Below are 17,727 nucleotides of genomic sequence, written 5' to 3'. Positions count from 1 at the left end.
ATTTGATTTTACAGAACATGTGATTTGTTGAAATAATTGAATTCATGTGGCCACAGAAATGAATTAACTATCAATTACTCACTGTGCTTAAAGAAGTTAAACATGTTTATTTAATATAAAACAATATTTGATTTGAGCTTTTAAACTTTTGGGTATAATCAAATATTTTACAGAATAATCAAACAGCTGAAGAAGGAATTTAAACTCTTTAATTTGAATCTTTACAATATTAATGAGGTAATAATACACACTTTTTAAAATAAGCGAATAAACCAGCTGTTCTCAGAGGAAAATAAGGTCCCAGAACATGAAGATAGAAAGGTGGCAGGGTCCGCCACATATAAACAAAGTAAAGCAGTATAAATATGTGTTGTCCTTTAAGCTCAGTTTAAGATCTTTAAATTCTTCTCCAAAACTACAGAGCGCTCCTTTAATGTAAATATTGCCAGCCTGTGGTATCGTCTGATCCCCTGATGTGTTCAAGGACCTCTGATAATAAAACATTCAATAAGGATGGAGTATATCAGTTATTATGTCGATGCAGCTGGTTCAGACGAGTCACGTCGTGCCCGTCATCGCCGCTCGCTCTCCGACCTTTGTTCCCGAGGAACAAGTTCATACGTGAGGCTCAGCAGCAACCAGCTTCCTGCCGCTGGATGAAAGAAGCTGTGCCTGAGGATGGTGACACCCCCCTAATCAATCAGGATCTGCTGCAGACTGGTTCCAGTGTAAACAGTGTGGTTTTTCCAGAAACAGCAGTGCCACAGAGACCACAGGTCACAGAGGGGCGAGTTATTTTTGGTAAGTTCAGCTCGTTTCTGTCACGTCAGGTCAGGCTGGTGGACGGATGCCCGCTCTCTGACTTCTGTTTAACTCGATGGAAAACACAACTGTACTGTGAGAGCTCTCATAGTGACATATCTACAGAGAGTGACTACCCAGCTGCAGTTTCCATTGGAGTTTTTAAGCCTCTTTTTGTCTCTAGTTTAGGTTTCACAACAAATGAATTGGTTTGATCTCAACCTATACAACCTATAAATCAGCCCAGCCAAAGGTTCCAGTTACAATGCAGCGGGGCTCATAAACACATCACCGACAACCATGTTTCTAATCACAAAAAAATGTAAACAGGTTAGGCGACGTAGCATGTTCTCTCCGCATGACAATGAACACGTGCGTCTCTCTCTGAGGTGTGGAAAGTTAATTTTACAGACAGGATAAGAAAAAAAACGACGTGAACTTTGTCTGGTTCATACATGTTGCATTGAAGTGGCAGCAGAGTGAACTTTAGTGCAGAGAGCAGCCAGTCTATTTAAAATTAAATGAAAACCAGAGGTTATTTAGGGTAATCTGACTGTGCTGTGTGTATGTTGTGTAATCTGACTGTACTGTGTGTGTATGTTGTGTAATCTCACTGTACTGTGTGTGTATTATGTGTGTTTTTGCCCCTCAGATGACGGTGGTTCAAACTCCAGTCAGCAGCTTGTTGTGCGTACGTGAGCGAAGCTTCATCGTCCGAGTTAACCAGTAACCAGAGGTCTGCTTCCTGTCTGATCTGCTGCCAGACTGATGGAGTGAAACACTCCTTGGCAGCCTGTGTATGTGTGTACGTGTGTGTGTGTACGTGTTGTAATCTAAGAAAAATGTCAGTGGTTTACATTACAGCTCAACTGATGTGTTTAATACAGAGGAGTTTGATTGAAGCTGCTGATGGCTGATAATCAGCAGATATCAGACTGTGCTCATTTTTCACGCCCATGAAATCTCCAGTAAATTTAACAAGAAGCCTTTGAGGCAGCGTTTGTGATGAAACTGCTTGAAACTGTAACTGCATGTACTTCTGTAATAAGCGGCTACAGTCGTGGTCAAAAGTTCACAATCGCTTGTAAGGAACGTGTTCATCGTGGCGGACTTCAGTTCCAATGATTTCTACAACCCTCATTGTTCTGTGAAGGGAAACACACATACTATGTTTGTGAGACATGAAGAATTAAGGTTAGGGTTCATATTAAGTCAGGGTTAGAGTTAGGGTTTGTGTCAGATCAGGGTTAGGGTGTTGAGTCGGCACAGACACAGGTCATCTGTTCTTTCCTCTCGGTGATGATAGCCTCCTCACGGAGCAGAAAACAGAATAAAAGACATTTAGACAAAGACAAGTGTAGGTGGGATGACTGGTTAAGGTAAGCATAAGTGTGATGGGAGAGGGTTTATGTTATGTGTTACTGATCGGTGGTATATTTCAAAGAGAGGTGCTTTGATAGTACAGGTTATGATCAGTTAAATAGAAATGTAAGGGGTGGATAGTGATAGGCGTGTGGTCACTGAGGTTATGGTTTTCACATACAGGTTACCTTTCTGACTGGATCTGGACCCCCCGCCTTCTAACAGAAAGGAGCAGCAATTTGCTGAAGCTGAGCAGGACCTTTTGTCTCACGCTCTTGTGGTCGCGTCAGGCAACTATTGAGCAATGTGTGTTGTGAGAAAAACCATCCATAATATCAAACACAAAACACAAGTACATAAAACAACAAACACATAAAAAACAATGGCATAGAAGTATATATGAACAGTCCATTTATTAAACTGGCCTTCTCACTGTACAAGCTGAGCACTTTCACAATATTATCTGGCGGAGAAAACATTTACAGCCTGTTTAACATCAGTGTACTACTGCTATAATACAATAACTCAGGATAAACTGAATTCCAATGGTATGTACGTCTCCAGTTATATAAACCCACAACCTCTCCTGTCTTCTTCGCTGGCCCCTCGTCCATGTGGTTCAGGCCTGTTGATGCTTGAGGATGAATCAAGTGTATTTGGAAATGTATGACCAGCGGAGGGCTCAGCCTGCTTTCCCCAATAATATAGGAATGCTTTTTGGCCAATGAAGTTGAAACTTTTGAGGATTAAATACCATGGATGGACAATACCTTATAAATAAATAAATAAATAAATAAATAAATAAGGTAATTCATGGTTCAAACCCCATATTTGAACTGTAACTGTCCATGTGACATCTGTTGTTTCCCCTGAAGCTACAACAGTGACAAACAGCTGCTGAAGTTTAAATGTAGTGTAACAATCTAACAAAAGAAAGTAAGATGTTAATGTTATTGTGTGTTACAGGTCTAGTGTTGTGTGCGTGTTTGGCTTGTGTTTTCACTCAGGTGTCGCCATCTTTCTCAGCCTCCTCCTTGCCTGTGCGTGGAAGTCTACACCTGACCCAACTCACCATGTAGGCCGGCTGATATAAAGTGCTGCAGGAACCAGAGTGACTCAGCTACAGATCGCATTTTCCTTTGAACACTTCTTTTTAGCCTTAACCCTTTATCAGGCACTCATTCAAAAAAAAAAAAAATTTCTAAAAGGTGTATATAAAAAAAATATAAGAAAAACACATATAAGCTTAAAGGAACATTTAATTTAAATATGTCTTAAGTAACATAAATAACACACACATACATAAATAACAGATTATATATATAAATAACATAAATAACAAATATAATATGTATCAAATTCCACTCCAGTTTAGTCCAGTCCAGTCATTAATGCCGCATAGCAATGCCATTTTGGATGTCCGTGTAAGTTACCATATATAGTTCCTTGCTGGAACTACATGCTGTTTGTTTTCCCTCCTTTGTGCTCATTTTTCACTTGACTATGTTACTCCCCTCATCCCATGGCCTTAGGGGGATATAACATTATGTTTTTAGTGTGCAAACTTCTAAATGTATGTTGATGAAGGTTCACCGTCATCCAGGCATGGTAAATCTGGGTGCTGTATCATTGGCAACTTGATTTGTTTAAGTTTCTTGAAGACATTTCATCTCTCAACCAAGAGGCTTCTTCAGTTCTAACTAACTGGAGAGGAGTTGCAGGCTTTTAAACTCTGTGTGAGTATGTTCTTACAGAGGGCGTTAAGAACACGTGTGAGCCGCCTCCTCTTAGGCGACTTCTAAATGTATGTTTGGACTGGATGAACTTGTTTTTGTTCATTTAAATTCCAGGGGGCAGTAGGGAGGGCATTTAGTGAAACCACAACCCCGGGGCTCAATACATGGAGCTGGAGGGTGGCCTGGACATTGTGTGTGACAGTGGAGCTGATCTCAGAGGAGTTCAGACTAGAGCGCTGATAGTCATCTTGACTTGTTGTATTTGGTCTGTCAGTCACTGCTGGGTGAAGCTCTCCTCTCTGAGAGAGATCTCATCTCCACACACCAACTGATGGTGCTGCTTCGACCTCTGGACCATCAGGACACAGGGGATCCTCTGAACAACTCTTCCTCCCTCATCATTCAGACTCTGACAGAGAGAAGAAGAGAGATAACAAAAGTGTTAAATGAGTGCTTACAGAGACTCCCTCCATCAGCTGTCAGTCACTGATATAATGACCAGCACTTTAGTCCTGTTCAGATCACAAGTGGAGCGGCTGTGTAGTGTAGCCAGGCAGCTTCCTTTCAGCTCTCAGGTTCACCTGCTGGAGTGAGGCTCACAGACCTGCAGACACTTGGTTCATCAAGTCTGTGCAGGTCTTACTGAGGCACACAATGAAATAAACTGAGTCCCTGAAGGCATCATTACTACTGTAACAGAGAGACATTCACTGCTCAATGTAATGATGATTTACTGCTGTTAAAACAGTCTCAGTCACATATGAATATTTCATCATGATAAATATGGAATGTATCTGGACAAAACAAACGACAGATGTACAGATAAATATATGACGTTAAAGCTCCTACATGTTCACACAAAGACTAACAGTATCAGCTGTGGTTTCTGGACTTCAGCAGAGGTTCTGCTCTGTAGAGAGACCACATGGTTACTAAATGTAAGGATCGTTCTCTGAAATAAGAGCCAGTGATTTGCAGGCTTCAGTTAGACTGATCTGAGAGCTGTGGAAGAAGATGAACTGATCAGTTCTTTAGTGTTGAGATGAGGGAACACTTAAAAGATCCTAAAGTCTGTCACCGTTCTCTCACAGAAACCAGGAAATACTGGATCTTTTCTTTGATACTGTGTTCAATACAATACTGCTGAAAGCAACATGGACCAACTCCAACCCTCTACTGACCTAAGAGTCTCCAGTCTACAGTCTGGACTCTCCCTCAGATCAGAAAGCAGCTTCACTCCTGAATACTGCAGCTGGTTTCCACTCAAGTCCAGCTCTCTCAGATGGGAGGGGTTGGACTTCAGAGCCGAGGCCAGAGAATCACAGCTGATCTCTGACAACCAGCAGCACTCCAATCTGAATAAAGAATACATGATGTGGATGAAAATAATTTTAAAATCCAATATGGTGTGTTTAGGTTTGAATTTAAACAGCTAACAATGACCAGTTTCTTTCGTCTTATGTGACCACAGACTAAATAAATTTTGTACAGAAACATGAAAATATGAACAATGTGACAATGTGATGTTACAGCTTTACAAATTTGAGTAATGTTTGAACGCATTAACAGATAGTCAGTGAACTGACCTCAGAGTCTCCAGTCGACAGTTTGTACTCTGCAGAAAACCATACAGCAGCTTCACTCCTGAATCCTGCAGCTTGTTGTAGTTCAGGTCCAGCTCTCTGAGATAGGAGGGGTTGGACTTCAGAGCTGAGGCCAGAGAAGCACAGCTGATCTCTGACAAAATGCAGTCCCTCAATCTGAATAAAGAATAAATGATGTGGATGAAAATAAATTTATAGTCCAATCAGATGTGTTCAGGATTGAACTGTGCAGCTCAACGTTACAATGTCCTAATCAATGACCTTTTCTCTAAAATGAGCGAAGTGACGTCATTGTATTACTGTGGATCATCACAATGTCAGCTTCTACAGACATCATCCAAACATTCATACACCTGTTCATGTCAACACAGGTTAATAACAAGCTGCTGAACTCAGTCAAGTCTTTAAAATGATCAAATTGGACATGAAGATAGTTTCTTTTATTCTCTTCTGTTTCTTCTCATTCAGAACAATTATTTGTCATTTTATGATGGATGTTTTCTATTGTATTCCAAAATGTCAAAAATCAAATAAAAGTTTAAAGGAGTCATCACCCGGAAATCGCAATTTCTCTCGTTAAATCATGCATATTGGTGTTGGACCTCTGTTGAAACTTGCCTGAAAAGCTGGAGTCTGAAAGTGGCTTATTTTTTTCGCTTTGGCCCTTTTCCGAACAGGAATAGCGCACAGTAGTGCGCGTTCCTAAAGCACGAGATTTTGACTTTGCTCCTGTGGTGACGTTACCACAGGAGGCTACTTGCATATGCATTGGCTCACAGCCGTCCTCAGCCAGAGTGAGCACGCCGAATGCTTATTTCTCTGTCATTTTCACGCCATACATCGTCATCGCCAGCATTAAAACTCAGGTCTTACATGTAAAACACGAGTGTGAAAAGTAAGACGGAGAAAAAAAGAATTTACCAATCAGAGACATCCTGCTGTAAACGTGTCTCTTCCACCGTCTCTGCCTCTTCACTCTCCCGTTCAGTTTCCGACTCTGGCTCGTACATATATGCCTGAATTCCGTAAGGTTCGTCATTTAGTGTGTGCGCCATGACAGGGGGCTGTTTATGTTGTGGAGTCCGTGTGCATGCAGGCTCGCCCCCCATTCCGGCTCTGTCCTTCCTGCGGCCAATCAACGTGCACCTCATTACATATTAATACAATGCACATCCGGACCGGTCAAAACCTCGCGCATAATCTCGCGTGAGAAAGTCGAGGTATGAAAAAGTGTCAGAACAAGCTCTATGTTTGATTTTTTTGATTTTTTTTTTTTCTAGTAAGTTTTAAGAATTGATCCAAAGCGATCCAAGAGGGACTGGATATGTAAAAAACCAGGTGATGACTCCTTTAACATCTGATCCAGCACTTGTGATGCTCTCATTTCAGAGCAGAGATTAAGACTATCCTCATCACCACTGTCATCTTCATTAACATACAGCTGACTGACTGAGAGCTTCATCCTCTATCATCTGCCCGTTCTCTTAATGGAACTGAGAACCTTCCTGTACAAATATAGTGAATCGCTGATGCTCCTGTTAACTGGATGAGTCAGAACACACAGTGACATTATTTCCTGAATGGAAGCATCGTCACATGTTGAAGTGACAGACTGGACACAACACTTCAAACAGCTGCATTTGGATGTTTGCTTCACTGTGTGTGTGTCTGTATGAGAGCAGCTTTATGTAGAAACATAACAGTTCCTGTAAAATCATATGTTCTGAAGGTTCTGTTTAAAGACATTCCTTATAAAAGGGTTGAACTCATTTAAGTTTTTTATTCACATGGAACTAAATCACCAATACTGATTGCATTTCTCAGCACACTGAAGGATAAATCCTACAGTTTCCTAACTAACACCAGTCCAGTTTGAGTTCAAACTAAACTCTGAAGCAAACAGTTCACACTGACAAACTTTAAAACAGTTCTTGTGATTTGTGAAGAGAACTGAAGTGAATTTAAACCTTTTGTTATGGATTTAAACTAAGCGGAGAAACACTGCACAATAGCAAAACTCATGACCTGACCTCAGAGTCTCCAGTCTACAGTTTGGACTCTGCAGTCCAGCTGACAGCAGCTTCACTCCTGAATCCTGCAGGTTGTTGCGACTCAGGTCCAGCTCTGTCAGATGGGAGGGGTTGGACTTCAGAGCTGAGGCCACGACTTCACAGTGAGTCTCTGAGAGTCCACAGTTAATAAATCTGTAAATACAGGTTAAAAAACCAAAACACTTTATAATCAAATGTATGCATTTTGTGTCACAGAGAACATTAACATGAGCAGCTGTAGCTCAGCTGGTCAGTTGGTCAGCCCGAGCTAGTAGTTAAAATATAATAAAATCTGACACTTTATTATGAAATGCATGTGTTTTGCATCACAGAAGACATTAACATATGTGGCTGTTGCTCAGCTGGTCAGTCACAAATCAACAGGTTTGCAGATGGAAACTTGAGCTCCTTCTGTCCACATGTCCACGTGTCCTTGAGCAACATAACGAACCACAAATTCATGTTTTGTTGTTGTGTTTTATGACTAATGTAAACATGAGACTGCTCTCATGTATTTACGTCATGTTCTTGTCTGAATTTTGGTACACAAAACTTTCATAGTGTGAAAGTTTTATATTGTGTTCAAGTGTTCATCTTTAAGCTTCATGTTGCTTTAAAATGTGAATCACATCTGAACTTACCGAGCCTTTCGGCAGTTCCTCACAGCTGGAATCAGTCTCTGTTTTCCTTCCCATGATGTTTTGTACTTCTCTGTGTCTAACTCATCCAGAACCTCCTCTGACATCTGCAGCATGTAGGCCAGAGCTGAGCAGTGGATTGCAGAGAGTTCCTTCTCTGATCTGTTCTCTGACTTCAGGAACTCTTGGATCTCCTGATGGACTGAGTGGTCGTTCATCTCCGTCAGACAGTGGAAGATGTTGATGCTTCTGTCAGGAGAGATCTTATAACTGTTCATCTCCTTCAGGTTGTTGATGGCTCTCTGGATGATTTCTGGACTGTTGTCTATCTGACCCAGCAGACCTGCTAAGAGTCTCTGGTTGGACTTCAGAGAGAGGCCATGAAGGAAGCGAACAAACAGGTCAAGGTGGCCATTTTCACTTGTGAGGGATTTCTCCATGGCTCTGCTGAGAAAGTCATCCAGGGATGAGGGAATATTTCCTCTCAGGAAGTCCCCCAGGACTGTTGAGTTCCTGTTGGTGTGACAGTGGAACATGTAGGCTGCAGCCAAAAACTCCTGAACGCTCAGATGAACAAAGCAGTAGATTGTTTTCTGGAAGATCTCACTCGCTCTTCTGAAGATCTCTGTACAAACTCCTGAGTACACCGAGGCCTCTGTGACATTAAGACCACAGCGCTCCAGGTCTTCTTGGTAGAACATGATGTTTCCTGCTTCAAGCTGTTCAAACGCCAGCCTCCCCAGCTTCAGAAGAACTTCCCTGTCAGCCTCCGTCAGCTCCTGTGGACTCATCTCACGTCCCTCATCGTATTTCTGCTTCTTCCTCTTTGTCTGAACTAGCAGGAAGTGTGAGTACATGTCAGTCAGGGTCTTGGGCAGCTCTCCTCTCTGATCTGTAGTTAACATGTGGTCCAGAACTGTAGCAGTGATCCAGCAGAAGACTGGGATCAGACACATGATGTGGAGGCTCCTGGAGGTCTTGATGTGTGAGATGATTCTGCTGGACAGATCTTCATCACTGAACCTCCTCCTGAAGTACTCCTCCTTCTGGACGTCAGTGAAGCCTCGTACTTCTGTTACCCTGTCGACACATGAAGGAGGGATCTTATTGGCTGCTGCAGGTCGGGAAGTTATCCAGACGAGAGCCCAGGGAAGCAGCTTCCCCTGGATGAGGTTTGTCAGCAGCATGCTGACTGATGACTTCTGTGTGACATCAGACACAACCTCATGGTTCTTGAAATCCAGTGAAAGTCTGCTTTCATCCAGGCCGTCAAAGATGAAGAGAAGTTTACAGACAGCGAGCTTCTCTGCTGTCACCTTCTGTAATGTTGGATGGAAAACATGGAGCAGCCTGAGAAGACTGTACTGCTCATCTCTGATCAGGTTCAGCTCCCTGAATGAAAGCAGAACCAGCAGACTGACATCTTGGTTTTCGGAGCCCTCTGCCCAGTCCAGAGTGAACTTCTGCACCAAGAAGGTTTTTCCAACACCTGGGACGCCGTTGGTCAGAACGACTCTGATGCGTCTCTGTTGGTCAGGTGAGGCTTTAAAGATGTCGCAGCACCTGATTGGAGTTTCACTGAAGGTCGTCTTCTTGGAAGCTGTCTCAAGCTGCCTCACCTCATGTTGGGTATTAACCTCTTCACTCTGTCCCTCTGTGATGTAAAGCTCAGTGTAGATCCTGTTGAGGAGGGCTCCACTTCCTGTTTCATCACTTCTCTTTTCTTCACTTCCTTCAGTCACACATTCACATCTCCTCCTCAGACTGATCTTATGTTCATCTAAAACCTCCAGCAGACCAACATTCACTGAAAAAGACAAAAGTTTGAGACAGAGCAAAGAAAATCTGGTGATTGTTTTAATCACCAATAACAAAATTGAATCTCCTGTATTTTCACACCAAACTCGATTTACGATTTCAATCGATTTCTTTTTCCTTCTCAAAAACAAACTACAAATGACAAAGAAATTATTAAAAGCATTGCTTTTATTGTAAACAAAATTCCCCTGCCATTTTTAAACAGTGCACCTTTAAACTCACTTGGAATAAAACGTGTCGCTTTATGATAAAATACTTTTGGAAACATAAATTTAACAAGCCAGATTGCAAGTTTTTATAAAAATGGATCAGTTCCCCTGTAGGGATTGATAAAGTGTGAACATAACTTTCATCAATTTTATGCAAAAGGTGCCTTTTGTTTAAAAACAATATTTTGTATCCCTGAAAACATGTTAACAAAATTAAATGTTTGCATGCTGCATAGTAAACATGACATGTTGGTAGATGTACAGGACATGTGTGTGCTTGCTGTCTTTTTAACACATTTTTGGCCAGGAAGATGAGCCTGTCTGCTTCCTCTGGTTTGAGACATCATGCCCCGTTGTGGCTTCAAAACACAAACCTGGGGTCAAACATTTTCAGCATGTGGATGAACCTCCGGCTTTCCACTGTATACGGGCACCATATCTTAAACGATATGCAACGTGACTGCATCCATAAAAGCTGTCCACCAGGCCCCTTTCTTCTCATACTAGACACAATGATGATTCTGCTAATGTTGGCTGCTTTATAGCGGGTGTTTGTGGGCTGCCGCATTCTTGTACATCTTGTAGTGAACAACAAGTGTCCCACTGTGATACATGTGTATGATTGAGATGCTTAAAAATGAATGTGTCGGTCCACTGTCTTTATTTGCAACAGCCTTTAAACAAACTTTGCAGCGAACTGTGGTTTGTTCGAGGTCTGACACTACAAAACTGAACTACTGACGAGATGGTGCCTGTTTAGGAACAAACTCTTGGCTTGCTGCAAGTTGTGTTTGTTTCTCTGTGGAAAGTCAATGCGGGGGGCGGAGCCTACTATGAACTCAAGGGGGTCAATGGGGAGCGGTGGCGGAGCAAGTTAAAGAAAATCGATTTTCAATTTTTAAATGATCCTAAACCACAAACTAGAATTTATCGATTTTATCAATTTATCGCCCAGCCCTAATGAGAATATATAAACAAGTGAAGGTGATAAAGCCCAGTTTAGAGGAAGCATCAGAAATGTGTCTCTGGACCTCTGACTATGTGTCGGTGTTCATGTTTGACTGACAGCAGAGGAACAAGGCTCTGATGTGACTTCAGTTACAGTAAACAGTCAACTAGGATCAGCATCTCCGTCTGTCCACACTCAGATAATATATGTGTCCACATGGCTGAATGAGTTTTTGGAAGTTTAAATAAAAGTCATGAAAAGCAGCAGGATGTAAACACATGTTCAGATGTTCAGTCTTACTTTGTACAGTTCTGCTCTGACTGTCTGTCCACAGTCCAGCTCTTGTTCTGATTCTTACCTCCACACTGGGGACAGGAGGAGTCTCCTGGTGAAGCAGACTGGACCCAGTCTGAGGTGATGCAGCGTCTGCAGAACCAGTGTCCACAGCTGCTAGAGACCGGATCCTTCAGGACGTCCTGACACCAAACACAGCAGGACGGCTGCTTCTTCTCAGAGTCAAGTCTCCTCCTCCTGTGGAGACATTTTTCGTAACTAAAATGATTTGTCGATTGTTATTAACACAAACTCAACACTTTTTGCAGCTTTTAAATGATTAAACTGTTTTCATCATGTCCAGACTTTTTTTTTTCTCATCAAATCGCCTTTAAATTAATCAAATCACGCGACAATTTATCAATTCATGTTTCATCGCACATACATTTTTCTAATTTAGTTTCTGTTACTTTCAGCCTCATATCAGACACTTTGCTGAGGCCAGCCACCGATCAGCCCAGCCAGCAGCTCTACATAATGTATCTGAACACATCTGAAGCAGAATCACTCACATTTTGAATAGTTGTATTATTTACAGCCATCAAATCAACTCCATCTTAGTTTCTGCACCAGTTGTGCGTCATGAATATAAATCTTTCAGCAGAACATTTAGTCTTCATCGTCAGTGCATCATCTTCATCAGGTCAGTTTACAGTGAAAACAGTGTCTTACTTTGTGTCTGAGGGTCCAGGTTCATCACTGAAGACTGGAGGAAGACGATCTTTGGACCAGTCACTCTTCAGAGACACACAGCTGGATCCTGGAGACTCTTGCCTCTTTCTTTTGGACTGAACTCTGCAAACACCAACATGTTTTTATTCATCTCACATGAATCTTTGATAAATTCTCTGATGAAAGTCATTGTTGAAGCTCTAAATACACAAACTGCTGCTGTTGATGATCAGGAGGTTTAAAGTTTGGATTAGTCCTCTTGGATTTACATCTTTTCTCTGTGACTGACAGCTGTCACAGACACTCAGAGGGAGATGGACCAATGATTTCTCTCTCACTCAAACATTTTAATTTACAGCTTCATGAAGTCAAATGTGGACAGTTGAGTCGTTTCCATGACATGTTAAAGGTCCAGTGTGTCCTCATTAACAAACAAACTGTTGACTGACAGCAGTTTGACAAAGTGTTTCTGAGCCCATGTAGTAATCTCCTTTATACAATCATGTGTTTGACAGAGTGTTGAACCTTCAGTCATGTTACTCTACAGCTTGTAAATGGCAAAACTTTACCAGCAAACAGTGAATGAGTCAGAATCAGTTCTCTTACTTTGTGTCTGAGGGTCCAGGTTCATTACTGAAGTCTGGAGGTTCAAGTTTGGAACAGTCACTCTCCAAAGACGGACAGCTGGATCCTGGAGATTCTGATCTTTCCTCCTCTTCCTTCACACAATCACTCATCTTCTGGTCTGAAGTCAGTCTGAGAGGAGAAACAGTGACACTGACTGTGAGCTCAGGACAAGAATCAGGAAACAAGTTGGTTTAACAGTCTGAGGCTGTGTGTGTGTGTGTGTGTGTGTGTGTGTGTCTCAGTGGCGGTTCTAGACCAGTTTAAATAGGGGGGCCAGGTTTGGGCCAGCTTTTTTGTTAGAGGGGCACATACAACCCCGGAAAAAAAGACAAATCCTTCATTCAGACACAGGATAAATGGGACTTAAAACAGTGTTTACTATTTCAACATTTTTAATTGGGTAGTAAACTGCTGAGACACTTTATTTCCACCTTTCCCTTCAGTACAAAATCATTGCAAGAAATCTGTCACTGTATTATTGATCCAGACTCCCTGTCGGGGGGCCACAGGGGGGTCCGGACTCAGAGTTACAGGGGCACTGGTCCCTGTTGGCCCCCACTAGAACCGCCATTGGTGTGTCTGTGTCTTGCAGTGAGAGCTAGTTGCTGTGTAACCGGATAATACACCTCGTTGTGAGTAAATGGCCAGTCACTAGTAATATGCAAGTTAACTAATAATATTGGCGGTGGCACCGGTGTAGGATAGAATCACAGTGAACATGGTAGACAGGATGGCGAGCAGTAGGATAGGATCACAGTAGACCTGGGTCGGCAGACAACTTGTTTGAAATATCTTGCTGCCATCAAATTCACAGATATCAATGAAAACATTCCGCCTTCTCGCTAACCATACCTCGACGAGCAGCCTAGTTCCCGCTCTGTACTGCCACCATCCTCTCACAACCTGAGATATCCACCAGAGCCACTGCTGAATAAGCCAGCCACTCTCACAGTCAGACTGTGCTCCTCATTGGGTCCTCCATGGTCCTGCAAATGCAGATCAACAAGTGCAGCACCTCCTGCCTTCCAGGAGCGCTCGTAAAGGACATCAACACCTCCACCCTGCAGCTGCTACGTCATCACCCGTCCATCTCAAACGTCGGCATCCACGTGACACAGGATCACACCTCTTTTTCCATGAACACTGAACTTGAATGCTGCACTCCAGCAAAGTATTCAGTGCATGAAGGTATGACAGCCAGAATACTCCCTCTCTTTCACTATCAGTATCTGCTACTGCATCTGATTTTCCTGGTTTGATCTCAAACGGTCACCGCAAACATCACATGTCTATGTCCTGTACAAAATATACCGCTAAAAATGTAATTATCGTACAACCTACCATCCATTTGATAAAGCTGCATTGTGCCAGTAAGCCATATGGTGACCCAGAGCTAAATATGTTCAGCTCACATGCCATTAAATGCAGAGACAGGTTAGGGGTGACACATTTAAATATCAGAGTTCTGGTGAGGAAGCCCACTGGTTAACTTTCAGACAACTTAGAAATAAATGTATATCTTCATACAGAAAAGCAAAGTCCAGCTATCTCAACAGAATTAATCTCGAGCTCTTATACAAACCCATCCAAATTTTGGAAATCAGTAAATGTAAATAAAACAAATCCTCTATGTATAATAACTTTTAGTATAACATTTAATAATTGCTAAATAATTAAACCATCAGATATTTGCTGTGCGTTTGGCAAATATCTTGCTGCTGCTGGAAATCAATGTGAAATGGTGTGATCAGGTTCTGCTTTCAACAGTCAGCTGCTGCCTCGTGAGCCCTCATCCGACCAGACCTCTGTGTTTACACTTCACTTCCTCTGTTGTTAAGGAGACACTTTAAGATGAAGATATAAGGAAAGCTACCAGGGAGGATAAACTATACCCATATTTTTGTTACAGCTCTGTGCTCCATTTATTTCTCATGAAATTACATGAAATGACCATTCTTTGCTCAAACAGAGGTTAGGTGATGTTGGTTTGATTTTAATTCCTGTAATTGGTTCAAGGACTACCTGACACATAGATGTGACGATGTGTGACTGAAGGGAATGATGGTTCTGCGTTTCTGCCGTTGTCTAGAGGGGTTCTGTAAGGTTCAATACTAGTCCTTCCTGTCTTTTTCACAATCTATATTAATACAACATGCTCTGTTACAAACTGTAACACCCATCTTTACACTGATGATACAGTCCTGAACTGCTGTACTGATACAGAACATAAAGCCATTAAAATTCTCCAGCAAGCTTTTAACAAACTGCAAGATTCTCTTTGTAACCTGAAATAAGTTGTCAAGGCAAACTAAACCAAATTCATGAGATTATCAAGAGCGGGAGACATTACAGACACTGGTCCCAATGTTACCACTCTAACAGGAGGACGCAGTACTGAAAGGGTTTTTTAAATACCTGAATATTTGGGTCTCTGGTTGGATCAGAAACTCACATTTAAACGTCATATTAACACACTTGTGAACAAGCTAAGACAAAAAAAATGTTACTCATACAGAAACAGAACCATTTCCCTCCATGTTCTGGAGGAAACGGATCACTGAAGCTGTCTCTTTATCTGTCCTGGATTATAGTGATCTCACCTGTAGACGTACCTGTGTCTCCTCTCTCACTCCACCAGACTCCCTGTATCACTCCTCCATCACTGTCTTCTGGATGAAACAGTCGAATCTGGCCTGCCTGACGCCTACAGAGCAGACAGGAAGTCACACGCTGAGACAGCAACATAACATCCGGTAGTTTTCAGAATAAAATACTCAACAGCACAAAATCTAATCCAGACAAATCCAGGCCGTGCTGATGCGGTTTGGTCTGTTTGTTGTTGTGTTTATAACACAAATGTACGCTTGCTGTCTCGCGTCATTCAGCAGTCATCGCGGGAACACCTCGGTCTGCTCCACTCCAGCTGTCCGGCGGTGCTGCGCCATGCTGCACTCAACACGCAGCACGCGGCGGATTCCCGGGAAGCCTTGAGAACCGGCAGCCCGACCCTCCCGGAGCCGGTTCACAACACAGCAGAACCCCTGGAAGTGAACACGGACCTGATGGAAGTGTTGTTTTAACACTCACCTCCGTCTTCTCTCTGCTCCCTCCAGTCAAAATGGAGTCTGCAGAACACTTTCACTTTCAGGACCCCTCGCCTGTGTGTGTGTGTGTCTATTAGTGTCTCAGATTGAATTACAATTATTTATAGCTGTTGGTTTCACATATGTCAGTAGGAAATATTGAACTTTTACCTCCACTACATATATTGAACAACATCAGTTAGTCTCATTATTAATACAAAATATTAATATCTAATAAATGATGACATATTATTGTAGATTAAAGTATTTCAAATGAGCTCCACTTATTATCGGCTACAATTTCTTTATCTGCCAATAATTTATCTGTCCGATGAATAGTTGTGCATCTCCACTAATATGACAGAAAAAGATGTTGTATGTCCCGGTGTTCATCGATTTAAATTACGATAGGAACAACAAGCAATAATGATAGCTATAATAATAATAACAATAACAACGATACAAACAACAATAACAATATCAATACAAAATAATCAAATCTATAATTTTGCATCAAAACTACTATTGATAGTCATAATTATCAATAAGAAGTAACAATGATAAGAAGAAAATAGGAACAATAATAAAATAAATAATAATGATAACAGAATTCTACTACTATTACTACTGTGACAACTAATATTAACATATATCGATGATATAATGTATATAATAATAATCATCATCATTATTATTATTAGTATTAGTATAAGTTTTATTATAGGAAGAAGAATAACAAAACAAGTAACAACAATAATATTGATTAAATTGAATAACAATGTTGATAACAATAGCAATACATGAACAATAAATGTTAAAATAATATATATATATAATTTTCCATTTAAAAAAGACTAAAAGTTGTAGGAGAAACATTCACAAAAAAGGTTTGAAAGAAACCTCTTCACTTAATTTAGAGCCATTACATTAATTGTTCTGTTGAACCTGGAGGAGCAGCCCGGCTGTCCTGAGACACACACCAGCAGATGGAGCTGTTTGGTAACACAAGTTAAAATATCTCATTGAGCTCTTCGGGGTCAGTGTGGTGTCTAGCAACCTAATTCATCTCCTCTCTGCTTTCTGTTGTTCTCTAAGCCTTCTCTTCTAATTCTGTAACCTGTGTTGCATGAAATGTGAATACTGTTGTACATGAATTTATGTGTTACTTGCCGTGTAGCAAAAACAGGTGTCCCAAGTGGTTTTATTTTAAAAGATTGGAGGGGGTTAAGATTAGGGTTTTGGTCTGGTCCATGGTCCTGAAACATGCTACATATATACTGTAACTGTCTGTGGTCCTGAAATCTATACGTTACATGTCACATGTATACTGTGACTCAGGGACGTGCACATGATGGGCAGGGGCTCAAAGTCAGAAAAGGGCAGTACATGCGCGTGCTTAGCGTGCGCCAACATTTTTTTTCAGGCCTTAATAACACAATATGTAGATTAACTTAAAATTAGTAAACAAAGTACTTATAAAAAGTTAACTACTTAGCTGTGTATCCTGTGTAGCTGTGAGTGATATGCAATTGTCATTTCTTTTGTGTCAACAAATTATTGTCAACATGAGTTTATTCATATTATCATAATACTGAGGTTTGGAAGACATGCAGTTCAGCTGCAATTCTTAAAAAGCAATAAAACACTGGTTTATTATTAGGCTGTTTATTGGAGGGCAAGTGCAAACTAGAAATACAGGCTACACATCTAAAAATATTACAAAACCAAGAAATGACTACTGTGAGTAGGAATGTTAGTAGGAACAGCCACAGTCACAGTAAACTCAATATCTGGAAGAAGTTTAAGATTTGTGGCAAGATAAACAGCCGACACAGACAGCTGTC

At 41.4% G+C, this 17,727-nt stretch overlaps 1 protein-coding gene and 2 long non-coding RNA genes across 5 annotated transcripts; 1 reads left to right on the top strand and 2 right to left on the bottom strand.

Moving 5' to 3' along the window:
* Nucleotides 1-378: 378 nt before the first annotated feature.
* LOC115597261 (uncharacterized) lies at nt 379-2,973 on the top strand. Its single transcript, XR_003987055.1, has 2 exons — nt 379-801; nt 1,454-2,973. It is a non-coding gene; the product is annotated as an uncharacterized LOC115597261 (long non-coding RNA).
* On the bottom strand, nt 2,560-5,537 carry LOC115597260 (uncharacterized). Its single transcript, XR_003987054.1, has 2 exons — nt 5,486-5,537; nt 2,560-4,308 (listed from the first exon to the last, which is right to left on the bottom strand). It is a non-coding gene; the product is annotated as an uncharacterized LOC115597260 (long non-coding RNA).
* Nucleotides 5,538-10,550: 5,013 nt separating this feature from the next.
* Nucleotides 10,551-15,981, bottom strand: LOC115597257 (E3 ubiquitin-protein ligase TRAF7-like). Of its 3 annotated transcripts, none has more exons than XM_030443025.1 (5): nt 15,401-15,881; nt 12,780-12,929; nt 12,174-12,296; nt 11,449-11,699; nt 10,551-11,012 (listed from the first exon to the last, which is right to left on the bottom strand). In XM_030443025.1, the coding sequence occupies exons 2-4, from the start codon at nt 12,908-12,910 to the stop codon at nt 11,465-11,467; spliced, it is 489 nt and encodes a 162-aa protein (XP_030298885.1). In that variant the 5' UTR covers nt 12,911-12,929; nt 15,401-15,881; the 3' UTR covers nt 10,551-11,012; nt 11,449-11,464. The 3 variants fall into 3 exon arrangements, with proteins under 3 accessions (XP_030298885.1, XP_030298886.1, XP_030298887.1); XM_030443026.1 differs by lacking the exon at nt 10,551-11,012 and adding an exon at nt 15,888-15,981 and having other exon boundaries at nt 11,284-11,699; nt 15,401-15,504; XM_030443027.1 differs by lacking the exon at nt 10,551-11,012 and adding an exon at nt 15,888-15,981 and having other exon boundaries at nt 11,284-11,699; nt 15,413-15,504.
* Between the last annotated feature and the right edge of the window lie 1,746 nt (nt 15,982-17,727).

This window comes from Sparus aurata, chromosome 16, assembly GCF_900880675.1.
Source record: "Sparus aurata chromosome 16, fSpaAur1.1, whole genome shotgun sequence".
Lineage (NCBI taxonomy): Eukaryota > Metazoa > Chordata > Actinopteri > Spariformes > Sparidae > Sparus > Sparus aurata.
The sequence above is the reverse complement of the archived record's forward strand: the minus strand, read 5'-3'. Positions and strand labels throughout refer to the sequence as shown.